This window comes from Alexandromys fortis, unplaced genomic scaffold, assembly GCF_014885135.2.
Source record: "Alexandromys fortis isolate MF-2015 unplaced genomic scaffold, M_Fortis_MF-2015_v1.1 scaffold_16, whole genome shotgun sequence".
NCBI lineage: Eukaryota > Metazoa > Chordata > Mammalia > Rodentia > Cricetidae > Alexandromys > Alexandromys fortis.
In genome coordinates this window covers 18005984-18032713 of record NW_026067893.1, presented here as the reverse complement: position 1 = coordinate 18032713, position 26730 = coordinate 18005984, and the positions used below count along the sequence as shown (strand labels likewise).

At 48.5% G+C, this 26730-nt stretch overlaps 1 protein-coding gene across 1 annotated transcript in view; it reads right to left on the bottom strand.

Annotated features, from left to right (window-relative positions):
- The window catches only part of Slit1 (slit guidance ligand 1), a 142524-nt gene that overhangs the window by 101731 nt on the left and 14063 nt on the right, over positions 1 to 26730 (bottom strand). Inside the window, 3 exon segments of the mRNA XM_050147006.1 lie at positions 16707 to 16778; positions 21902 to 21973; positions 23845 to 23916. Coding sequence (XP_050002963.1) covers positions 16707 to 16778; positions 21902 to 21973; positions 23845 to 23916 — 216 coding nt within the window.

The window sequence follows — 26730 nt, the reverse complement described above, 5'->3', positions numbered from 1 at the left end:
TGGTAAAAGTGCAGAGAAGAAACTTGGAAATGCCCGGCCCTAAATGGAACATCTGTATCAAACCGCCTCCAGCCAAGGCTCAGGAATCACAGAAGAGGGGACAGAACAAGAGTATAAGAACAAGAGGTGGCTAATGCCTACAAGGAAGCAATGTCTTCATCCAAAACAAGGTAAAACTGAAAAAACAGCTTTAGGCTCTCTTCGTGTGTGTGTGTGTGTGTGTGTGTGTGTGTGTGTGTGTGTGTAAACACTTTAAATAAAAATAAAAACAAACAACCCCCTCTGGGCTTTTGAAAGAGCACAGTGTGATTTAATCCCCCATTCAAGGCTGCAAAATCAGAGAAATCATTCCATCTGATGAGTCCCTAACTTCACAGTTCACTAAATTTAAAGACACATTTTTGGTGTATAAACTACACCACCATATCCCAAACACACGATAAGAAAGACTGTGTGGCATGGGCTAGGGCACAGGGGACACTCCTCAATCTCTGTCCCTTCTGGGTGGAAGATGATGGTAAGAAAGGGAACCGCAGGAACAGATTGAGCTGGCATACATCTTCCGTATTAGTGTCAAAGCCGACAACTGCCAAGTCCTCCCCCTCAACAAAGATGGACACTGTGGAGTAGACGAGTCAGACAGGCCAGCATCCTCCCACTTGGACTTCAACCCAACTTCAACTCTGCAGTGAGGTCAAATGGAGGAAAGAAAAAAAAAAAACAGAACTGTTTTTGCTGATTTAAGTCCAGCCCTCTTGCCGGCACAAAAAGCACTTGTTTTTTAATTTTAATTTCTCTAAAAATAATGTTTTCCAGGACCGGGGGTGTAGCTCTGTTGGTGGAATGCCTGCCTCACATGCACAAAGCTTTGGATTCCATCCTCAGCAGTGGGTAAAACCAACGGTGGTAGCACACACACCAGCACCGTAGAGGAGACAGCAGGAAGACCCGAAGTCCAGGTGATCCTGTTCGAAGCCAGCCTGGGCTGCAGGACACTATGTCTCCAAAGAATGGTGATGAAGAAGAAGATGGTGATGATGGTGATGGTGATGATGATGATGGTGGTGATGATGATGGTGGTGATATGATGATGATGATGATGATGATGATGATGATGATGATGATGGAGATGATGATGATGATGATGGTGATGATGATGATGGTGGTGATGATGGTGGTGGTGATGATGGTGATGATGATGGTGATGGTGATGATGATGATGATGATGATGATGATGATGATGATGGTGATGATGATAATGATAACACAATGCTTTCCCCTTCCTGACACTGAAGAAAATTCAGTCTTTCTGGGATCTCCAGTCAGAAACAGAAGATCCAACTGGAGCACTTTGGAGAGGGACATTTTTGTGGCTCAATTTTCTCTTGTTGAAAAGAATCATCACATTTGACAACCAGACTGCATTCCCACAGACTCAGCCATGCTTAAGGGCCTTGATTCTGCCTTTTTTTTTTAATGTATGCGTGTGTGCATGTATGTGTATATATGTCCTTCCATATATGTATGTGTGTGTCCATGTGTGTGTGTGTGTGTGTGTGTGTGTGTGTGTGTGAAAGGACTTGAACTAAACATCAAGAGAAATACAAGCTTAGTATTTCTCAAATGGTCCTGCTGCCATCATCACCTTAGGTAACCTATACTCAAATTCTAGGCTTATCATACCCTTTATCCAGATGGGAAATTTGGGTCTCTGTCTGGGGAGATGGCTCAGTGAATAAAGTGACTGGTTTGCAAGCATCAGGACCTAAGTTTGGGTTTCCATAACCCGTGTAAAAGCTGGTTGTGCTAGCATAGCCTGTAATCCTAGCACTCTACAGTGAGATGGGAGACACATGGGAGAATCCTGGAGGCACAAGGGCCAGCTAGCCTGATGTGCTGAGAGGGGAAGAAGAGACACCATGTCAAACACTGTGAAAAATTAAAAGTGTGAAAGGAAAGAGGGAAGTAATATTAAGGATATAGAAAGGGAAAAAAGAAGAAAAAAGATTGGGTACGTGTGTGTGTGTGCAAGTATATACACACATATTTGCACACACATATGTACACACAAACACAGACATATACATGGAAATGCTGTCATGAAAACACCTTCATCCTTGCAAAAATTTTAAAAACAGGAAAAAACAAAGGAGGAAGGCAAGGACCAAGGTTGGAAATGGTCCTCTGGCTTCCATTCTTGAGCCATGGCTCACATCCCTGCACGCACACACACATATCATACACGTACTCACACGCATCATAGCTCCACCACCACCACTTCCACACACACAAAGATTTTTAAAAACAAAGAAGACTGAGTTTGGGATTTTGCTCCCGGGTAAGGCCAGTAAGTAGAGGAGCAGCTTGATTCTGGGGCCCAGAGTCTCAGATGCCATATTGGGTTTGTTCCCTAATTAAGGTGATTTCAGCACGACAGGAGCCCTCGTCCCTTCAGAAATGCGCTGGAGACCTCACGTTTGCTTCTGCTGTCAATAGTTGGTGCTGACCTGCGAAGGACACATTGGTGGGAGCCCAGGGGACAGTCACTAAGGTCTGCGGTCAGTGTTCAAATGACCAGTCTTCCACAGCCGTCCCAAAGGGAACCACAGAGGCTGGCTTCACGCTGAGGCTGCTGGCTGTGAAAGACGCTATTAAAACCCATCGATAAATGAGCCCCAGCTCCTGCTGACACCGGTTACCGTAAGAACCCTGGCCCTCGGCTTCCTGTAAACGAAGGTCCGACTTGTAGGAAATTGGCCTGTGTTTTCTAGTCGCCTCTCAAGGAGTAAGACATCCAGGTGCTGAAACCAAAATTCAATATGTCTGAGACGAGAGAAGATGAATGGCAGGGGTGTACGTTGGCATAGCTGTGTGGCCAGTGTGCGTGCACCTGTCCCTGTGAAATGGGGTGTTCACGACTGCCCATTTCCTTCCATACTCCACAGCTTCATGGGTATTACAAACCAGCCGTCAAATCCTCGCAGGTTACACCACCCCCAGAGAAAGGAGTACTGGGTGTGACTCTACCACTAACTCTGCCTAAACCCATACATAATCTATCCTCATACCCGTGCCCAACAAAAGACTGCACACGGAAGGCTGCGAATACATCTGCCGGGTGAGGGAATCCACCATCCATCCAGAGGCAGAGGCCCGGCCTCGGTCCTCCAACCGGGGTAGATCGTCTCTCAGGCAGCAGCAATCTGGAGGTCATCTCCAGAATTCCTGTCGCCACAGCCTTCCAGCGAAGATGAAGCAGAGAATTCCCATGGCCTTTCTGAGGGATGCTCGCCCTGGGAAACTGGAAGTCCTCAGGGGTCTAAGGCCAGCTGCTACTTTGCTACTTTGCAAACACCAACTGGGGGTCGCATTAAGGATTCACACCATGGCCCAGAGCCTTGGGGGAGGGACCCACAGTGTTTCCACCAGTTGTGGGGGTGGATCTGTCTGTTTTTCCTAAACATTTCTAAGAGTTCTGAAGAACAGAGCCAACCACACACACAAAGACAAATAAGTAAAAAGTGGCTTTAAAAAAAAAAGTATTATTAACTGGATCAAAAACAGCTGGTGTGTAACAGACAGAACCAAAACCTTCACTGACAAGCACACCCCCTGTTCTGGACTCCAGGACGCCCCGGGTTGTCTGGGGAACCCCACGGAAGCCATAAAAGTCCAAATACAAACTGTGAAATGGCTTCCTCCAAAAGCCCCCAGGCAATAAATACTGTCCCCTTTGGGAGGTGACATGTTCAAAGGGTCTTTGTTGAAACGGCGTGCAGAGTTCCTGGGCCTCCCCATCTTCGAGCTCCTATTCTGGGGGCATAGTGCCAGTCCAGTGGGTACGCAAGGACTCCCCAGACTAGCACAGCCTCTCAGAGGTGAGGCTCTACCCTGCACCTTTACCTCCAGGCCTGGCACTTATCCTGAGCTTCTGCTTGCGCTCGCTCATTCCCTGGGCGCGGCAGAGCAGCCTGACTTCTCCCCTTCCAGCCATCACTCATCCTGGCCACATCTCCGGAGCCGTGACATCTCCGGCTTTGGCCTTGGGGAGGGCGACAGCGGTGCCTGTCTCCTTGCCAAGGAGGATGTCACACCACCAAAATTTATGCACCCGTTTTCCTTGTACCCGCTTTTCCCAGGTTACCTCCCCGCCCATTACTACCCCATTAGTTGCCATGTGTCCCCCCTGACTGTCGCCAGCCCACACTGTCTCTTTGTTGGCCCTGTGGTGCCCGGCCAGCCGCTCCCCAACAAGAGATGCAACTTAAACTTCTCATTGTGAGGTATTTCCTCCTTCTCTCCCATCCTCCCTCCTGCTGCAGGCCAGGGAGCCTTTGGTGAAGCAACCCCATGAAGGGACTCCCTGCTCTGTTTGGATGGCTCAAGTGGGACCCAGATTTGCCTGGAGCCCCTGGTTCTGCAGGAACACACTTCCTTCCTTATTGGTATTCTGTCAATAGCTTTCTTTCCTAACCCTTTCCTGCTTGGCCGCTGAGGTCTGCCCACAGAAGCGCCTTTGTTGGAAGAACCTGGAGTGCAGAAACCAGGCTCCTAAAACAAGGGCATCAACTTCAAAAGGGGAATGAGTCAATGGGCAGGGGGACAAGTGGGAGGGGCCGGCAACCAAACCTTCAGCCAGCACATCTGGGCCAGACACACCCCCTGAGTAGCACTGTGGCAGAGCCATACCTTCTGTCGGAGGTTATTCCCAAATTGATTTGTTGATTTTGTTGTGTCAAATTTGACTCTCAAACATGAGACACAATTCAGGGCCTGGCAAACACTTTGTTCAACAGTTTGTCAGAGCCACTTTGCTGGAGGGTGGCTTCTAACTCGGAGGCTTGGGTCAGGGGAATTTCATGCTCCAAACACCTGCCAGTTTCACAGCATGATCAGAGAGAAGCCACACTCTGCTCTCAGATGCTCCCCTTGCTAAACGACTGTGACCGTGAACACCCCAAAGCTATCATACCCGGGCCAGCTCTTCTGCACACGTCCTGGCAAAAACGGGACAAAGCTGCTGCTTGATTTCCTCCAGGGAAGAGGGACGAGTAGACAGCTCAACACCCCACGTCAGCCAGGGCCCTCAGGCTTTAGGAACAGAACACAAACCGCTTCCCCAAACCCCCTGCCCACTGTGCTCAGCTTCCGGAACAAATCGGCTCCCTCATCCTGGAAACAACTCTTCACTTGGCTTTGAAAAATCGCTCACAGGTTCATCTGTATTTTCTTTTCATCACACCAAACAGCCCTAGGCCTGTGACTATACCCCACATAAAATGCTTTCCAGATGGCTCCCGGTGTTTGCCATCCTCCTGCAGAAAGAACACAAACGCTCACAACAGAACCCAGATCCAGGTGCCTGACACCGTCCTCTGGGTGTGTTTGCATCAGTTCCTTTAATGTCTGACAAAACAGACTTCAAGGAAGGACTTGGGAGAGATAAAGGAAGTCATTTCATGCTGATGAAGGGAATGATCCATCAAGAGGACATTACAGTTCCAAACAGAGGCACCAAACACAGGGGAACCCTATTTCATAAAACAAACACTACAAGATGAAAGCCACAGATCAGCCCTAATGTGATAATTGTGGGAGACTTCAACACTCATGCTCACTAACAGACAAGATACCTCAACAACAGCAGCAGCAGAACCAGAGAAACAGTGCACTAATCACATCCTAGGTCAAATGGACTTAACAGACATCCACAGAGCATCCCAGCCCAACACTGGAGAATACACATTCTTCTCGGCAGCCAGGAGCTTTCTCTAAAATAAATCATGCATTGGGATACAAAACAAGTCTCAAAAACACAGGAAAGTTGAAGTCACATCTTGCATTCCACTGACCACGAAATCTACAGCAAGTGAAACTAGAAAAAAAAAAAGACCCACAAACTCATGGGGGTCAAACAACACACCACTGAATGAAGAGATTCCAGAATTAAAAGAAAATAAAGACACAACATAACAAAACTTATAGGATACAGTGAAAGCAGCCCTTTGAGGGAAGTTCATACCTATCAGTGCCGACATTAAAAGATTAGAGTCAGAAAGATGATTCAGTGGGCAAAGGTGCTTGCTGCCTGAAACAAGTGCCCAAAGTTGGTCCTTTGACCTCCACACACATGCAATGGCATTCATGCACTAACATACACACACATACACATGCACATAAGCACACACAAAACAAAAATAAACTGTTTAAATGTATTAAATCAGAAAAATTGAAAACAACTTAATAGTGACCTTATGGCTTTGGAAAAATTAGAACAAGCTAAAGACAGCAACAAAAGACATAAATAATTAAAATCAGAACAGAAATTGTTGAAACAAAACCAAAAAATAATAACAATACAAAGAATCAAGCTATGTAAATTGACCAAAAGAGAGAACAGAACACCAACATGAATAAAATTAGAGACGAATATAGATATATTACAACAGATACCAAAACAATCCAGAAAATCATAAGGGCATCCCTTAAGATTATATCCCAGTAACTTGGAAAATACAAAAGGAGACTTTCCCAGTCTATAGAAGTCAAACCAAGATGAGTGTTTTAAAAATCTAAACAAATCCATAACAGACAATGATGTGAAACTGAAACCATAATTTAAAAATCTTCCAGCTGAAAAAGTCCATGGGGCTGAGGAGATGGTTCAGTAAATAAATCACTGTTCCCCAAGCATGAGCCCCAAGTTCAGACCCCAGAAAATACAGGCAAAGGCCACAGTAGCTCATGCCTGCAACCCCAGGGTCCCTCCAGGGTGATGGGAAATGAAGCCTCACAGATGCCGGAATTCTCAAACAAGGTGGAAGGCAAGGACTGATGCCCTCAGTTGTCGCCTCACCTCCACACAGACTAATAAAAACATGTTTATTATTTGTGTGTGCATACCTTCACTCACAAGTATGAACACACATATCACACACAGCACAATTTTGTAAGCAAAATAAATTTTAAAAAACTTAAATTTAGGCACAGAAAGCTTCATGCAGAATTTTATCAAGCCTTAAAATTAAAAAAAAAACTAGCACCAATCCTTTTCCAATTATTCCATAAACTAGACACAGCAGAAACGCTTCCAAACTCAGTTTACGAGACTGGTTATTACCTTGATAAACTAGATAGACATAACAAAAATAAAATAACAATACAGTCCTCAATCTAACGAACATAGATGTGGAAATCTGCATTCAAATATTTGAAAACTGAATTCAAGAACATATTTTTATAAAAACATAAAAAGAGAAGAGGGGCCTGGCTGAGCAGAGTACGGGTCCAGCAGGAGTAGGTGTGGGCAAAGAGGATAATGGTAATGAGGGGTGAAGATGACCAAAATACATTATGTATATGTATGGAATGTCATAATGAAACCCATCATTATGTATAATTGATGTATGCTAATGAAAACATTTTAAAAGCACAGGCAGATCTTAACCAGGGAAGGGAAACACACTGAGTTGACGTCCTTGAAGAAAACCATGGCTCCAGGTCCATTAAACTGTGACAAGGCATCATGGGAAAACTGGCTCACGGCCATCATCAGCTCAGAAGAGCCATGAATACCAACAAGTTACAAATTGTCTCATTAGAATGTGAAGGAAAAACTCTAGACATAGCGTCACCCACCTACGATCCCAGTGCTAGAAAAGCCAGCTCAGAAGGATCAAGAGTCTGAGGCTGGCCTCAGCTACTCAGCGAGACCCTGTTTCAAAAGGAAAACCTAGGGTGAGCGAGACGCTGCATGGTAAAAGCGGTAAAAGCACTAGCTGCGCTGCGTAGATCTCAGAACCTAAGTTTAATTCCCAAATCATCCAGAAGGAGAAAACTGATTCCTTAGGTGTCCCTGAACACCACATGCATACTGCAGCATGGGCACACACGTCACACACGCACACGCACACACGCGTGCGCGCACACACACATGCGCACAAACACATATCTCTCACACACACACATATCGATATATATTTTTTAATAAAGGACACTCACAGCTCATATCAAAGTGCGAGAGTTCTCTTGCCGTGCCATCTCTGCAGGTTGCTGTCCCCTCACAGGCTCAGGTGGCTCTAGCCTAGCAATGTCTTTCAGCAAGCCCTGGCGCTACACCCAATCAGAGCAGCAAAGCCCACTCTTGTGCGCTGGGTCTACCTGAGGGCTGGCACCAGCTATCCCAGTCTTTCATGGTCTTGCAAAGATGATGGAAAAGAACCAGAACCTTGGCAGAGACTTGAGAGAGTGACTGGACTGGTTTCCATTACCTCCAAGTCCACGTGTAAGAACGAGGACGCTCTGAGCTCCCGGGGACAATGACTGGGCTCTGCAGTCCTCATTAATGCTGAGGATGGAGCTCCACAGGCTTGAGGTGGATGGGCATCCGGGGGTGGGGGGCACCACGACACAGGACATTGGATGCAAGGGTTGGGGCAGGAACAACCAGCACAACAAACGTCGGTTCCTGGCCAGAAAGGTATCTATTATTTTTAACTTTCCTCACCCCACACCCAAACCCAACAGTTTAAAAAAATGGACTGTTAAAATATCTGCATCAATAATGTATATTCCCATATTAATCAGCTGCCAGGCAAGGCTTCTTACTCACAGACTACAGAGGCTGCCCACACTGCAAGACCCAGCAAGCCAAAGGCAGCACACTGCAGCAGCACACTGAATTGCAGCACAGGCTCAGAGTGTCCTAGGAACCCCATCAGCTGTGCTTTGAGTCCCTTGGGATGCCTTGATGTGTCCTAGGATGCCCAAGCAGGAAATAGAATCACCCAGGCTACAGTATTTTGTTAAAAAAAAGGACTTGATGGAGATACCAGGTTCCAGGCCCGTCACCATCAAAATTGGAGTCAGGGTGGTTCAGGCTACAAATCCTAACCCTGTGACAGACAGTCTCTCTCTCTCTCTCTCTCTCTCTCTCTCTCTCTCTCTCTCTCTCTCGCTCGCTCGCTCCCAAACCCATCTTCATCGGAACCCCTGCCCACCTGCTCCAGCTACAAGGCACGCCCTCCTCAGCCACTCCTCAGGCACTTCCAGATCTACTTCCCAGCTCCTGAAAGCAGGGGTCTTGTCTGTGTCTGTGACTGCCCTCATCGTAGGGTGCCCAGACAACTCTTTCAACACACCACTTACCGCTTAATGTGCCGCAAATAGATAGTCTTAGCCTGAACAACCAGCACTGTGTCCGTGGGCCACAGGCCAAGACTGAACCCAAGTGGAACCAAGTGAAACCAAGCCCACTAAATAGGAGCCAGGGCCCTACCCAGACTCACAGTGTGACATCCCGGATTAGTGAGGAAGGGCAGGAAAGGTGAGCCTCTCCTCCCACAGACTTTCAATAGTCGACCAGCAGGAACATGGTGAGAGGCTAGTCAGCCCGAAGAACCCATTTGTGTCAGAGAAAGCAAGGCAAATTCTGTGTGAGATTCTGTTCAACAGGCGAGGAAAGGAGGGCCCAGGATTATGAAGGGCTCTAACTGAGGTTCTAGCGACGGCTGACAGAGCACAGATGGGCAATGTGACCCAGGACCATCTGCAGCTGGACAGATACAGAGAAGGTGGGATATCCAAGCTGTGGCATATTACCTAGTCGGTAAAAAGAGCAATACGAAGAGACCGCAGAAAGAATCTGTGCTAAGGGAAATAAGCCATTCAGTTGCAAGTACTGCTGTGTCCATTTAAGTGACATAGGACAGACAAAGCCTTAAAAACAGAAAGCAGAACAGAAGTCCAGTCAGGGAGATGGAGCGACAGAGGTTTGGGGAGATTGTATCTAGGTAGAGTCGGTTAGGGCAGAAGGTCCCCTATTTAGCAATCTCAGAACCTGTGATGACTCTGAAAGCCTACATTTTTACAAACACACACACACACACACACACACACACACGTCACTCTAGTTGAGCAGTAAAGTGCATGGATTGGGAATCAGGTGTTCAAACCTGGATTCTCATGCTTCTTGTTTGAGACCTGGGTCAGTCACTTAACACTAAGCCCAGAAGGTATTAAAGGGGACTCCCCAGAAAAAATAAATCTGCAAACAGGCAAGCAAGTTAGGGAGATGGGACCACCCATATCTCCCTGGAATTGGTTTAGGTTTTTTGTTGGTGGTGGGTCTTTTGTTTTTTTATTTCTTTGTTGTTAGAGACAGGATCTTACAATGTAGCTCTGACTTTCCTTGGACTTGCTCTATAGACCAGGCTGGCCTTGAACTCACAGAGATCCACCTGCCTCCCGAGTGTGGGGACTAAAGGCATGTGCCACTACTCCTGGCTTGGAGCCGCCTTTTTGGTTTAGTGTTTTAATTCTGTTTCATCATTGTGCCTGTGGGGTGGGGATGAGCACATGCTTATGACGTGTGCAGAGGCTGGAAGACACTTTGAGGAATCAGTTCTCTCCTGCCCTGGGTTGCAGGTCGGGTTCATTGTCCAGTGTGTACAGACAAGCGTTTGGGCCTGCTGAGCTATCTTTCCGGCACTCCCCAGAGCTTCATGACACGTGAGAATGTGCTAGAAGCAGAAACGTCCTCTAGAGATGACCCTGCTTGGACTAGCTTTTCCTCTAAGCATCTAAGCAAAGCCATTGCTATCATTAACACCCTGAGCCCCTCACAGGCTTCTTCTCTCTGGACAAACTCAAGAAATTTCTGAGGGATGCTAAGGAGTGGTGGACAACGAGCAAGGACCCTTGTGGGCAGCACAGACAGGAGGGGAGGCTCCATAGGAGCTGGGTGCCACCTGGGAGTCCTGCTTCCCACACAGCCCTCCGCATCTTTCCAGAAGCTGGCCAAGCTCAGCAGTTCTGCCTCCTGGCCTGGACGTGTGGTAATAGCGAGGTCACCTTCTGCTTCGGGTAATTTCCCTCAGAGGCGAGACAGATCCATTCTGTACAGCTATTTGTTTCAGTGGCGTAGCCTCCTGCCTCTGATGGGGGCTGGGCCCTGGCGGGAAGGGATGCTTTGTTCTTCTGACCAGTGCTGACAGTTTAATTAAACCCAGCTTGAGATGGGGTCACAAGGGTCAGGCATTCTTCCACAGGGCTGCGCAGGCTCACAGCCTGGCTCCTACCACCAGAGCCTTGTTAATGAGTTATCGTGGTCCTTATGACAGGGATATATACACACATGGGAAGTAGATGCCCTGGGCTGCCTCAATAACTGCCTGCCCCCTCCCAAGCCTACCGAAACCTACAGAGACCAAGAAGTCAGTCTGGTCCGGATGCATAGGACTTCAAGGCTGAATGAAAGCCCAGAAGACCTGAGTGTCCAAAGCAATTTGTGGATGAGTTAAGGACGCAGCCAGCCAGAGAGGAACATCTTGTCTCTCAGACCTCGGGGGACAGAGGCTAGGACAGGCAAGCACACAAGCACTTGGCCCCACCTTGCCAAGTGAAGCCTGGGATTGGCCACTCTGGAGAAGTTATCGGAACTCGAACATGTCCCTCTAGTAACAAACCTGTGAAAGCTCAGAAAAACGACATTTCTATATCCTCTGAGGATTGAGCGGCAAGTGAAAAGTTGGTCCCAAACCCTTGTAAGCTGACACCAGAGTGGCACAGGAGACTCGGATGCAACAGCTGGTGCCTGCCCTCCACTCCTACCTGCAGAAGTCTGAGAGCCAGGTAGCTCCCAGAGACATGTATGGTGAACTGTCACCACATGGACAGGTATACGCAAGTTGGAGCCACAGGGCTATCTACCCAAGTTTGACCGACCCTGCAGGCCTGCAGGAGGCCCACAAAGAACTCCGGGATGAATGGGTGGGTGAGAACATATGAAGGAAGAGGTGGAGTTAAAGATAGTGAGGATCTGGGGGACAGAGGGCATCTAGGCGGATACATGTAGGTGGTACGGATGAATGGCGGGTGCGAATGGACAGATGTGATAAGATGAGCTTTAGCTACAGACAGAGCAGGTTCGGCCCTGGAACATGTCACAAACCCTCTGACCTTGCATCCTTTCATCTATAAAAGGGGAGCTTGCTGACCTCACACGAACACTCCACTACTGAAATCAGATCGTGCTGCTAAACTCTGCCAGCATAACCCAGCATTGAGCAACCTTCCATTCATTCTCTTTGATCATTGCTACTGTGGCCAGGGTTCCTGGAACCTTTCTTGTCCCCCGCCCCCTCAGGATATGGATAGGCTGAAAGGCTGCAGGTTCAATTCTGCAGAGCCTAAGTCACATGGCAAGACAAGGGCTTTTTCTGAAGGAGAATCTAGGGAGCGGTGGGGGTGGCTCAACAAGTAGAGGACTTACCATCCAACCGTGAGGACCGCAGTGCAGATCTTCAGCACCCGTTTAAATGCTGGGCATGTGTAGTGCCCTCCTATGAACCCTTGGGCGGCAGAAACAGGAGATCTCTAGAGCAAGCTGGCTAGCTAGACTGACCAGAGCCAGCTGATGCGCTCCGGGTGCAGCAAGGGACCCCGTCTCAATACAAAAATAAAAAACGATCGAAGGAGATGCTCAGTATTGACTTCTGGGCCCCACACCCATGTGCATACGTGTGCACATGTACCCACACAAAATGTGCACCCCAACACATGAGCACACATTCATATGCACACACATACATACACAAGTACACACAATGAAAAATAGCAAAATGAAGAGAGGAGCACCCAGTAAGAAATCCAGGCCCCTCAGCTGGAGAACAAAGGCTTTACCTATAATTTGAGGGCTCTAAGAGTGAGCAGTATCGCCTACTGTCCTCCGCTGGCGTCCCCTCCACTGCTCAAGAATGTGACCAACAGGATTGTCAAACTCCAAGCCAAACTCCAGCCCTTCCGCTGGCCAGCAGACCAGCCTCCCTGCACAGACTTTCTGGGTAATTCTGCAGAGGAACCTATTTTTTAAAAAATATTTTAACTTAGTGAAACAAAAGCTGAGGACAGGTAAGCTGAGGACAGGTTTCTGCATGGCAAAGATATGGTTCTGAGCTAAGGCTAAGAAAGCTACACCAGGCTGAGTCTCCACAGAGAAGAGGAAGCCAGTACTGCCACAGGCAATGCTTGTGGGGAATCAGTCACTCTGAGGCTAGGAGGCAGGAGGCAGGTTTTCCCCTCCGGAGCAAGCCCAGCACGGATGCCCCATGCTTCCCGACACCTGCCCCACGCCACAGGGCTGGTGCCAAGGCACAAAGCTTTTCCTCTCTCTTTAACTCACAGCAGCCCTCAGGGGTAGACATTAGTTTGGTCCCACAAAAGAGCATCTGGCTCCACGGGTCCAAAGAAAGCCACACCGTGTCTCTGACAGTAGTTGTTTGTGTGGGGATTTATGGCACTGGGCCTGGAACCTAGGGCCTTCTCGTGTGCCGGGCAAGCATTCTACCGCTGTGCTGCCTCCCCAGCCACCAGCATTAGTCTGAACTCAGACGCGGGGGCTTTCCATTACCGTTCAAAACTGGCAGGTTTCCTACTAGAAACACAATGCGTCCTTCTTAAGGAACATCAGGGAAACACAAAAGAAAAAATTACCCGCAGTCAATCCCTACTAGAATTCTGCAGTCATTTTCCATGCATTATTTAGAGTAATTCAGGGATCAATACAACTCTGGCTTTTGATATCACAAACATCTGCATTATTTGACATCTCCCATGAAGGCCATTTCTGATGACTGCTTAAGTATTCCATCAAGCAGATAAGCTGGAATTTGCCTAACCACTTCCCTGCTGTGGGACATTAAGGTTATTTCCATGTTCTCTTCAATATTTTAAATATCACTGCAGTGTGCATACTTATGTTGGGGTTTTATCTCCCTGGGGAAGAGCCCCAATAGTGAGATTTCAAGTCCTGGTTTAAACCCATTTAGGGGCTCATTAATGGACCCCCCCAGAGTCCCAGTGCCTAATTCCAGCCTTATATCCAACTAACTGCTCTGTGATCCAAGACAAAGCCCCTCTTTGGGACATGCATCGTGCATTTGGAAGGAAGAGAACTGCCAGTATGGAACAAACAGGACGGATTTAACTTCTGGAAGCTGCGGACAAGATCGACTGGAACATGGCCTGTGCCACCTGCCACCGGGGCCACACCTTCCCCGGCACATGCCTTCTCTGGAAACCACCTTCACGCGGCTCAGCAAACCATCCACAAGAAAGTCTTTCATTTTCTCCAGATGGAAGGGCTTAGTAACAGATCCCTCCAAAGCAAAGGGAAAGTCGGCGGAGGGACCAGAAACAAGGTTCTGGTCTGGGCACGCCTTCTTAAGGAATGCCACGGTCCTGCAGCCAAGGAGGCAGCTCCAGCGTTACCACCGCTCCAACTGATCCCATGAGCCCCAGCCACCACATGGCCTAAAATGGGCTCGTCAGATTTCTAGTTCCAAGACTCTAGAGTTAGGACTCAAGACCCTACGGAGATCAGATCAATGTAGTTACGAGAAGTAGGGGGAGAGCCAACACTGTGGCCAATGCAATGGTTGATGCTGTGATACCTTTGTTGCCAAGGAGCCCAGGATGGCGGCACAGGGAGCAGCAAGACAAGGTGGATGTCCAGAAGGAACTAGAAACATCCTCACATCTCGGTTGCTGTGAGGGACAGCTGTGCCTTAGTCCCTATCCTGGGGAAGCCTAGGAATTTAGTGGTCATGACTTACTATACCCAAAACACCTTCACCAGGCCAGTCCTCAGGGTAGCATGCCTGAGAGCTCTCTGGCCAGAACAACTGGAGAATTCAGCAGGGAGGTTTTGGAAGTCAGATATTCAAGTCAGCAGAACAAGATGGGGATGAAGCAAAGAGTAGCAGCAGCTAAACCTTTCAACCCTCCTTATCTGTCCCACAGGGGCTCACAGTGGCTGGGTGAGCCCAGACACCAAGCGCAAAGACTCAGTCCACAAAGCTTTGCTCAGCAGCCTCCTACAGAAGGTGCTTTTGTCAAGATGACCCACGCTGGAGGGACACAGGGTGCACAGGCCTTGTCATGATTTCAAGTCATTGGCCGATGTTGGTGGAACGAGCTACACAGGCATTCTCTGCATAGTCCTACTGGCTTGTCTGCCTTGCTTACAAAGGAGATTCAGAAATACGGAGAAGCCTAGGTGTAGCTTCGTGGTAGACCGTGTCCTCGGCACATTCTAGATGGAACCCAGGGTTCCGTCTCCAATATAAAACCAAAACAGAGGAAGAGCACAAGGTAGGAGCTGGAGAAAAGTCTCCACCCGGGGCCAGCTATGGACCTACATAAAAAATGTCTACCTTTCAAGTACGAGGGAGCCAGTGCCTGGAAAGCAGGAAGCATTCAGATGTCCTGGCTTTAGAGCTTGAAATCGCCCTACCCCACACACAGGACCTTGAGGCCTCTGCTTCTCCTGGCTGCCAGTTCAGGGCAGTGCCAAGGGCAGGTGTCCTCTTCTTCGGCTTCTCACTCCTTGAGTGGATTTCCATATGCCAGTTTGGTTATGAAGTCTGGTTACTTAATATTTGTCAAAGTGTGGAAGACCTTTGCTCCAAAATTCCTATTGAAATACGAAACATGAATACTGCCTGCCTAGGAGTCAAGGAGGCTTCACAGCGACTCCGAGGATATCAGTTTGCCTCTCCAACCTTACGGAGATAAAGCTGGAGACACTGCCTTTCCTTGCAGTCGCATGTGCCAGGTGCAGGAGTTCCTTGCAAGGGAACCTGCATTATCACAGATACAACAGACATTCATGGCAGGTCACCCTCCAGCATGGGTGCCCACCCCAGCTCAGCTGGTAGCTTACAATATTCAGGAAGAAAGGCTGGCTCCCAGCAAAATCACACTGAGAAACCCTGGACCATCTGACCCTTGATGTACCGTTTCCCAGACCGCCTCCCACCCCATGCTGAGGTCCTCACCCCAGTGTTATCAAGATTGCTAATAACCACCATGAAGAGGATTCAAGTATCTTCCAGTTTAAAATTTGAAAAATAACCCTCTAGAAAACAAACAACAGGACATAGTTGCAGAAATAAAAAAAATTAAGAAAAACATGTTATTAGAGAGCAAATGGGAGGCTCAAGGTTAAGAACTTTCTGATATGCAAGATAGTAGTCCTATAATGAACTCCCTGTCATAGAGGTAGACAAACATAGAGCCTAGGCTGGTGGGGTGGGGGCCTGCGCCGGAGATTCCTTAGTGAATCAGAAAGTCCCATCCAACTCCGGATCCCACAAAACAGAATAGACCGTAGAACAACTCAAAATCATGGAGACTAATAGAGCAACAATCAGGCAGTATCCTTTGTACTTGGAAGAAGTGCACTGACATCCAGCAAAGCTATGGCTTTACAGCATCAGAAATAAACACACGGAGCGCTTAAGTCTAAAGGTAGACAGATCTGAAAATAGAAACAGGGTCAACCCAAGACAGGCACACAAGGCAGTGACAAGGTCGTAAGAATGTCCACAGCAAGTGGGCAGTGGTTTAATCCCAGCACTCGGGAGGCAGAAGCAGGCAGATCTCTGTGAGTTCGAGGCCAACCTGGTCTACAGAGTGAGTTCCAGGATAGGCTCCAAAGCTACAGAGAACACATGCAGCTGGACTAGGATCCTTTCAAACTCTTGCCTGGAAAAGTGCCCCACACAGACTTCCCATAGAAAGGTCTGGCCTTCGATTTGGAGCCTTTCCTGCCATCAGAAAACACTAGCCCAAGGTCAAGGCCACTGGTTCCATCCCGCATTCCCCACAGGGTGGGGAGCAACCCACACGCATAACTCATAACTCACAGTCGGGATAGAGCTTGATTGTTCTGGAACAGCAGTTCAGGCAGCACGTGCAGCTGGTTGCGGTTCAGTCGTCTGGAAAAGGCAACAGGAGAGGCGGGAGTCATGTGAGTGTTTCAGAGATGGCCACGCAGGCCAGAAAGCCCTGCATTCCAAGTCTTTAGGACCAGAGCAGAGTCCCCAAGACTTCTTCTCTAAGACACAGCTCATCTGTGAGTGGCCACTCTGCTATACAGCACCAGAGGGGGATGAGCCTTCAACTAAACAGCAAGCGTGACCTTCCTACTTTGTTTATCCCCCTCACGATCCACCAAGATCTGATCCCCAGATAATCCCAGCGGTGAGTTGTATCCCTGACCTTATGAAATGTGCACTAGGTCCTAATGAGGTAGGATATCGCAGAGCTTGAGTGCTTTGTCCATGGTTGCCTAGGCAGTGCTGATTTCTGCTTGTCTAGCTGGTGGGGCTTTTCTTTTGTTTTTATTTTATTGTTGGCTATGGTTCCTTTTTTAATGAAAATAGCATTATTATTATTATCATTATTATTATTATTATTATTGAAAATGAATGCTCTCGGTGAGCATGGAAGTGCATGCCTCTAATCCCAGCACTTCAGAGACAGAAGCAGGCAGAGCTCCGTGAGTTTGAACCCAGCCAGGGCTACACAGAGAGATCCTGTCTCAAAACAGCAAATAAATATATTTAAAAAATAAAAATAAATAAACTCAAATTACAGTAAAAAAGATATTCAAATTCTGGCGTGCCCCTATTCGGAAGTTTATTTCTTGTCAGACAGCAGAGGTTTTATTTCAGCGCTGAGGGGTAAACCCAAGCTTCATGAATGCCAGGAAAGTGCTAGAACTGAGCTATGCCCAGCCATGCTTTGATTTTCAATGCCCAGGTAGTGCTTTCATAGTTTCCAATATTATAGGTAGTAGCTCTCAACCTTCCTAATGCTGCAAGCCTTCAATGCAGTTCCTCATGCTGTGGCGACCCCCAACCATAAAATTATTTCCTTGCTACTTCTTAACTGCAATTTTGCTACTGCTATGAATCGTAATGTAATTATCTAATAAGTAGAATGTCTGATATGTCACCCCTGTGAAAGGGTAATTTGACCCCCAAAGGGGTCGTGACCCACAGGTCAAGAACTGCTGTTCTGGGGCCAGTGCTATACACACAGGCAGGAGCCAGAAGTCTGGGTCTGGAATTTGCCTTATGGGAAGATAGAGCATCATAAGGATCCAGACCTGCCACTGAGGAGTAGCTGTTTCAAACTAAAGCTGCTAATTCCTTATCACCAGGGTCTAGAATGCAGCAAAGGATGATGTCTAACTTTTGAGAAACTATAGCAGATGATAGTATAAATATTAAAAAAAAAAGGTGACTCTTGCAACACAATCTTCAGCAAGGCGTCCTCACGGCATGTTACACAGACGTCCCCACGTTATTCTCTCACTGACTAACCATGAGCCAGCTCAGCAAAAAACCTTCTGGACTCACAGGAAGAGACTGAGCTCCACGCAGCCTGCAGAAATGCATCTTCGGTTACCTCCTCTGAGGTCTTCTTTCATCTGATACGTGAGAAAAGCCTTTGTCACCACACTGGGGACCACCATGTTCCCGCACAGGACAGACATCAGATTTACAGCTTTAGGAGACCGGTTGGAAGAAACTGACTTTAAAGAGCCGGCTCCGAGGGAAACACATCATTGGCTCAGAAGAAAAGGGACTGCCAGTGTAAGCCTTAAAACAACAAGAGCAGACATGGGATCTCTCCCCGTCCCTTAGCCCCAGTCCAATAAATTAATCTTGTGTTTACCCTGCCTGGTAATTGCTAGGTTTAGTTTAGTTTTGTTTTCTTCCAAGACTTTCTCATTTTTCTGGCTTCAATCTTTAAGAACATTCAGAAGGGGGAGGGAAAGGGAGGGAATTCAACGACTAATTTATACTGAAAATCAAAGGACGCTGAAGGAATAACCACTGCAGCCAGAGGCACATGGGTACCTCAGAAGGATCACAGTAGCTGAGGGCTCCCGCCACTTAGCCAGCCTTTCTGAACTCCTGACACCAAGACAGATGCTCCTCGCCTTCCCCTCATAGGACAGAAACAGAGGGAAAGGTGGGTTCTCCTCTCGGGTGTGATAACAATGCTCTCACTCAAGGACATACCCTCCTCCTTGCAGACCCCCAGGAGTACAGGTTTAATGCTGCCATCTTGCCACATGGCTTGGTCCTCATCAGATACGTGCTGACTTTGCTGAGTTGCCTTCTTGAGAGCCAATAGGGAAGCGGTTCATGCAAGCATCTCTGGGCTGATGTAGGCCTCTGAAGCTGACATTTTTTGCAGCTCCCATCCATAGCTGCCTTCCCAGGCAACTGGGCATGCTCCATGACTGTGACCACTATGCAACAGGACAGCTCTGGCCATGACTCAGGCCTCATGACTCCCAGGACCTCACACTCCGACTTCCGCACACACTTTCCCCAGCTGCTTGGGAGAACAAGCTATGTCCGCTCTCCAATTTGTTTATGCTACTACAGGTACTTAGAAGTAGGATTATGCGATTCAATCAAATTCATTCACAAATAAATGAAATGCCACTGGGAAGAGAGTCATCTATATGAAAATTACATTGGCTGCTTTGGAAGGATCTTAGAGGGAAAAAAGTAAAGCTGCCAATTGAAGGACTGTTGAATTCAGTCAAAAGATTAATTCTCAACCCAAATTGCTTCCAAGGTGCTGAAAAGAAAACTCATTCTACCTTCAAGAAACCCAAACAAAAAAATAATACCCAGTTTGGGTGTGTGGTTTGGGTGAATAAAGCCATACTGTACCCGAGTCACTGTCTCATACTGAAAGGAATAGAGAAATTCTCAGGATGGGGATGGAGGGGGTGAGGCTGGGAAGGGGGCCAATAAACACACATTTCCATTTTAATTGAAAACGCTATGTTCACAGTCTGGGCGTTTTTATTTTGGCCCCCCACTTCCACCAGCTTTCACAAACCAATCCCCATGGTCTCCCACAAATCAGAGCAGATGGCCATTGCACTGGCTGCTCACTGAAGGGGTGCACAGTGCGTACCTGACACCCCTAGGGACAGAGTAACTGCCCACTGGGGAGTGGCTGGTGACCCAGCCGGAGAAACAGAGCTGAAACGGACAGAAGGGACAAGGTCTGCAGTGACAAGTTATGACCAAGAGGAAGGCTCTGCCAAGCCTCAGGTGGCAGCAGCAGGGCCAGGCCTTGTCAAGTCTAGACCCCTCCCACCTTCTCATCCCTGCCAAAGCCAGGCAGCACCAGAGGAGGGTGGGACGGATGAGAGCCAAGTCAGGCTCTTAGAGCCAGGTATTTTACTATAAGGGCTTTAAAGAAAGCAAACACAGAGTGAACATCTGGCCTAGCGCTGGATGGCTGACTGCTTAGTTTAAGGCGCGGGGGGGGGGGGGGGGGGGGGATCTTCTGGGCGGCAAGAAGACAGTGAAGCAAACATGCCTTTTCTCTTTGTTTAATGTTTTGTTTTCTTTGGCATAAAAAATGAAAGGGGAGAGATTAATTAGGTCTTACTCATTAAGAGTCTAAGCTTTGAAGGCAAAACAATCTGGTTTTAATCCCTTCTTCTGCACAGGAGGCTTAGCCCCTGGGCACCTCGGTCTCTCATCTGTGGAATGCCACTGGCAGGAGCATTATCTCGGGGTTAGATGGCGTGCTACAGGGTCAAGGGCTTCACCTAGCACCTGGCAGCGGAAGGCACTCAGAATTAGCTGTGATTGCCATAGAAAGTCGTCGTGAGAAAATTAAGGGAAAAGAGGAAGAAAAGAAGCACAAAGAACAAAAGAGAAGTATCCCATTGCCTCCTCTTGGCATTATTAAGAGCTAATGGTCTCAACTGTTTCCCTCCTCTTCAACACTCCTGACACTCTGTCTCTGTCTCTCTCTCACACGCATGCGCTCTCTGATTTTAGTTATACAAACATCAGTTTCTGCCTTTCTAATTCACGTTCTGAGCACATCCCAGGGATGTTGGTGTTTCAGTCTTGACGTATCTTACCTCCACCCAAATGGCTCTTTTTAATTTTTGGTAATTTGCAAAGAATACCCAGAATTATGAATTTCTAGCCAGTTTTCCAGTCAGTTCCTTAATATAAAATGAACTTTCTGGTCCAAGAACATGACCTTTGGAACTCTCCCACCTAGCATCTGCATCCAAACCATTTTGCAGGATCAAATGGTTGACCACAGTAAAGGGGTGAAGTGTCTGCTCCCATCATCACCCACCAGGTTCTTTTCTTTTTCTTTATCACCAATGTAAAATAAAGAAAATTTAACAAGACCCGGTTTCAAAATTGAAAGCCTCACTCAGAAGCAAGCCATGAAACCCTGAGAATGTCTCTACTTCCTCATTGCTGTGCTGCGGCCCTGTAGCTAAGACAACATGCCTCAGGTTCGGGGACTGATGTGTGATGCCCTCCTCTATATGCCGTGAATATGTCTTATTAACATTGGTTAATAAAGAAGCTGATTTGGCCAATAGCCAAGGAGAATAGAGCCAGGCAGGAAATCCAAGCAAAGATAAAGGGAAAAGGGGGGTGGAATCAGGAAGATGCCAGCAGCCATAAGGGAAGCAAGATGTGAGAGGTAACAAGCCATAAGCCTCGTGGTAAAATATAGAATAATAAAAATGGGTTATTTTAAGTTGTAAGAGCTAGTTAATAACAAGCCTGAGCTACTAGGCCAAACAGTTAGTAATTAATATTAAGCCTCAGAGTGGTTATTCGGGAACTGGTGGGCGGGAGAGAAACCTCCAGTTACAGGAAGCTTCCCTGGTATTTCTGCTCGGCACACCAATGACATCCTTTATGAATCCAAAATCAATGAATGGCAGCCACCCCTCAGGAAAGATGGGCGGAAGGAATTCCAGTTGGATGAATTTTTGCCATCACATATTCTGAGATTAACAGCAGGGCTACACTGTGGATGGGAATGGGGGCTGGTTACTATTTTTTTCTCTATTAGCATCTCACAAGGCACTGTCAGGCAGGGTGAGGCTGGGACCCCCTACCTCAGTCCTTACTATAGGCTATAGGCCTGCTGACACAGGGTGAGGCTGGGACCCCACACACACACACTTCAGGCCTGCTGACACCCTCTCTGGCAACCCCAGCACACTCCCCAGCCTTCATCCTATACTCACAGTCGCTCCAACTCCTTCATGTCATCAAAAGCTCCACGCTCCACAGCTCCAATCTGGTTCTCCATCAGCTGCCTGGGAGACAAAGAGACAAAAGAGCTATAGGATGCTAAGCAAGAGTTCCTAGGAACTCCAACAAGCTTTACTAGAGCAATGTGGGCTCAGAAGTGGGACATGAGCCTTTCCCAGGCCCCAGGTAGATCCTAGTTTTAACTGAAGTGGTCACAGCTTCACACATTCCCTGGCTCAGGTCCCACGGCAAACTCTGGCTGGCAGAGCGGCACAGTGCCAATGCTCACGCTATGCTCGACGAAGGTGCTAGGCTTCGGGGGCACATGCTGTGCTTTGGCCCAGAGCATGCACCCAAGAGACATGGCCAGCACGGCGGAGGAAAGCTATCCCAACTGGGCAGAGCCCACACACATAAGCAAGAATGCTAGTTGCCAGACAACACCCCCACTGTCTGCACCATAGTCCGCCTAGGCCCATCTGCTGACTAAAGGAGCGGGTGCCCAGGCCAAGCAACCACCTGGCTTCATGGGATTCTGCAACTTCCCCACCAGCATGCTCTGATTCGGAGCATCTGACTGGTGGGCAGCATTTTTCACCAAGAGATGGGATGCTGCGTGATCATTTTGGAGATGCTGAAGTACTTTTTCTCCTGCGTTCTCTCCCCCTCTCCTCTCCCTAGCAGATGGGTTGCATGCTCTTGCATGCTTCGGGCAGGGTTTTAATGTATACTTTTCTCTCTGCTGGAGGCCTATGGGAGGGGTTCCAGGAAGAGAGGAGGACTCCCCAGGATGGGAAGAGGAAAGTTTTGGTCAATGTGGGTCGGTTCTAGAGCAGCAAAGACTCCAGGAACTCATTGCCCCCAACCTCAAGGTGGATCATCCACAAGCCCCCCGCCCCACTCACCCCAAGGCCCCCAGAACTGTGAAGTGTGCAGTTCTGAACACTTGTACTAACTATTCTGAGTGGGAGCTAAGGGGTTCTGCTTGTGTGATGGTGAGTTTCCTGCCAGCCAGATGGGGCATGGCCTCCAAAGCTAACTGAGGGGGTGAGGTCGGATCCCTGTGTGCCAAGGCTGCCTCTGCTCCCCAATATCAGCAGAGCACAGAGGGGTGGAGACCCAAAACGAGCCTCTCATCTCTGCACTGCCTGGCAGGCACTACAGATGGGCCGCTGCTTAGCCGGGCAGTACTGGCCACTTCCAGGATCTCCACTCGGACAGCTGAGTGAAGTCATGCCTGTCTTCTGCCTCCCCCAGCACCCGCTTGGCTAGGGCCTGCGGCCTCACCGAGGAGTCCTTCTGAGATCGCTGGAGAGGATGGCTACGCTGCATTTCCCACCCTTCCATCTGATGCATTGTGCTCTCCACCCCTCCATCCCATACATTGAATCTACAGCCCTGTATGATGTTTTAGAGGCAGGGCTGTTAGGGACACTGGGAAGGTGATGTGGTAATCGGGGTGAGCCCTGGTACCCAGGGATTAGTGAGTCCTCTCCGTGTGCTCGGGGAGCCAGACCAAGTGACGTCCCAGCAGACAGATCAGGACTGATCCAGCATCTCAGCCTCCAGAGCCTAAGCAAAGCCTGTCTGTAGTTCAGGTTCCAGCTATTGGTGCTCCACTAGAGAAAACCAAGCTAAGCAGAGACCTGTGGATTTTCCATGCCGCCTGCTCTTCCTTCAGTCCCAGAGATAGAAAGGGCCAAGACTCCCATTCAAGTCCTCCGCCGTTCTTTTCAGCCACGTGAAAGGCAGTAGCCTCTCTGGGTCAGGACGCTCAGCATCACCCCTCATCCACTCAGGAGGCTCCTGACTCCACAACAGAAGGCCTGGGCTAGCTTGTGATTCCCTACCTCTCCCTCCAGAACTCCGTCTAGAGACCCAAGGCAGGGAGTGAGGAGAGAGGCAGACCCTGAGGGGGACAGCAACCCATACTCACAGCACTCGGAGCTGCTTCAGCCCAGCGAAGTCATTCTTATGGATCCGTGTGATGTTGTTGCCATTGAGCTCCCTGGCAGAGAAAGGGGGGAAAGGAAGTGGTGAACTGAGTGGTCTGGGCCCCCAGGGCTCAGCTCAGACTCCCCTCCACCTGGCCCGGATCAAGCCGGTTACCTCAGCACGCTCTCACCCTCCCAGCCAAGAAGTCCATCAAGCCTGAGCCTCTATGCGGTTCACATTCCAGCAGCAGGAACCATGAACATGGCACATGGCTGGGGGTTGCAGAAACCCACAAAGGTGACTCTACTCTGGGGACTCACCTAGATGGAGAGATAGGTCCCAGAGGAATCTGGTGGGGGGTGGGGAACATTCTATGTTATCCTAACCAAACCTCAGACTCTGTACCCATAAAATGAAGGGTGCCAATTGTGACAGCCTCATAAACAGGTAAAGACCATGGCTGCCCTTGGGGACACTGCAATATCATCATGGGTGGCAGTGCCTTATGCTGGCAGGAGAAACACGGGAGGGTCATGCAGTTCGGGAACACTGAGGCAGTGAGACTTCAGCTGAGTACCACAAGACAAGAAAGGCCTGCCTGAGGAAGCATGGAGCAAACTCAAGGAAAAGCCACTGAGTCAGTCAGTTTAAGTTTGAGTGGGAGTGGGAGACAAAGAGTTGGGGGCTGTGGGTCCAAGCAAGCACAGTGCCTGAGAAAGCAAGCAGAGAAAAAGCAAGGAGCCAATGAAGGGTTTATACAGGAGCCCATAAGGCCATTCCTGAGGCAGTTAGAAACCTGGAGGACCTGGTCAAGGAGCCTGAAATCCTATTCCAGAGGCCGGACCTATTGCTGTGGCTCCTCCTCTCCCACCACCCTGGGTGTCTGCCCTGTCTTCCCTTCGAAGGTCACATCCGCCCTTTCCTTGGCCCTCCTACAGAAACGAGAACAGATTCTGACCTGCATCCTCACTGGCAGGCTAGACACAGACCCCATGTCAGAAGCTGTATGGCCCTTTTCCACCCCGCCTCCTCGTGTTCTTTCAGACTCCATCCTGCAATTCCTCTTCCCAAAGCATCTGCTCAGCCTCATGAAGCCAGGCCATGCCAAAGGGAAAGTTCTCTGAAAACTTCAGTACCAGAAAGTTCGTGCGCTGTCTGAGCCACCTCAACACACACTCAGACCCCAGCTGGATGTCCCATCCAGCATCTAATCCATCCCTGAGGCAGGAGCCACACCCACTCTTCTTCCCCACCCCTGCCACCATCACCTGCATGCTTTTCATCAACCTAAATGCCGCACCCAATACACACAAATAGAGACTGCTCGTTCATTTCCCAGCTGCCCAGACCCGAATAACCACACAGAAACTACATAAGCTACAACACTGCTTGGCCAACAAATTAGGCATCTTTCTTGCTACCTCTTATATCTTAAATTAACCCATTTCTATTATTCTGTGTATCGCCACAAGGCTGCGGCTTACCGGGTAAAGTTCTGGCATCTGATTCCTTCAGCAGCTACTGGGCATCTCTTTGACTCCACCTACTCTCTCTATATATCTCTTCCAGCCTGGCTATATTCTGCCCTGCCATAGGCCAAAGCAGCTTTATTCATTAACCAATAAAAGCAACACATATACAGTAGGACCTCCCACATCACACACACACACACACACACACACACACACACACACACACTCCATGTTCACCTGTCAATCACTCTCACTTAACCAAACAGTGACCAAAAGTTCCAGGTATGGCCATGAGCTCAAACCAAGCCCAAGACACTTTGTCCTGGATTGTGTTGAGAGCTATGTGGTCTAGACAATGCCCCCAGGAAACTCAGTGCTCACCTGAGTTGCCATCGTGACCATCTGAAAGATGAGGGCAGGACAGTTCTCCAGTGCTGGGTGTGCTCCCAAGGAAAACAACTGAGAGATGACAGAACCCTAGGGCCCAGGCTGTCAATCAAAGGTGACAAGCCAGTAATTCATTTGACCCATCACTCTCTGTGCCTGAGACTCTCTGTTCCTGTCCCTTTTATAGTAGGATCAGAGGGGGCTTCGGTGATGCTCCAAGTTGCCAGACCATCGACATGTGCCCCAGACCAAGCCCCTAACTGCTGTGAGAAGCATCGTCTCCGTGTGACAGGGGTTCTCGTCAACGCCAAGGCTTTACCTTATTGATCTAAACATTCTTTCCTGGAATGGCCACCAATCTGTGCCTTCTGCAACACAACTATTCCTCAAGCCCTGGAACCGTCTCCAGGAACCCTTGCTAACTGGCTCTGATGGCGGCTAACTGACAGCAGTGTGGCAGCCTTCCTCAGAGCCAGCGTGATGAAACTCTGGGCCATAGCACAGGTCGTTTTGGTAGATTCGTCTTTCTCATTATAAAGGTACACCTTTGGGCTGGAGAGATGGTTCAGCGGTTAAGAGCACTGACTGCTCTTCTAGAGGTCCTGAGTTCAATTCCCAGCAACCACATGGTGGCTCACAACCATCTGTAATGAGACCTTGTGCCCTCTTTTGGCATGCAAGCATACATGGAAGGAATGTTGTATACATAATAAATAAATAAATCTTAAAAAAATAAAATAAAGGTACGTCTTTGATGGATTATAGGAACAAAAACGTTAGAACAGTGGGACACGGAACCTAGTGCCCGGTCACAAGGCAGCCTGTGTTCCATGAAAGCCATGTATGTCCTCCCAGCAGACTCACACACATACACAGATCTGTGCACAGGGGCACTGAGCCTGGAGCCACATGGTAATAGCTATAACTGAGTGGTTAGACATAAGATGACTTTAGTACCTTTTCAGCTTGCTTTTCTGCACTTTAATTTTCATAATCCAACATAGTACCCAACTGATTTCATTTAAATT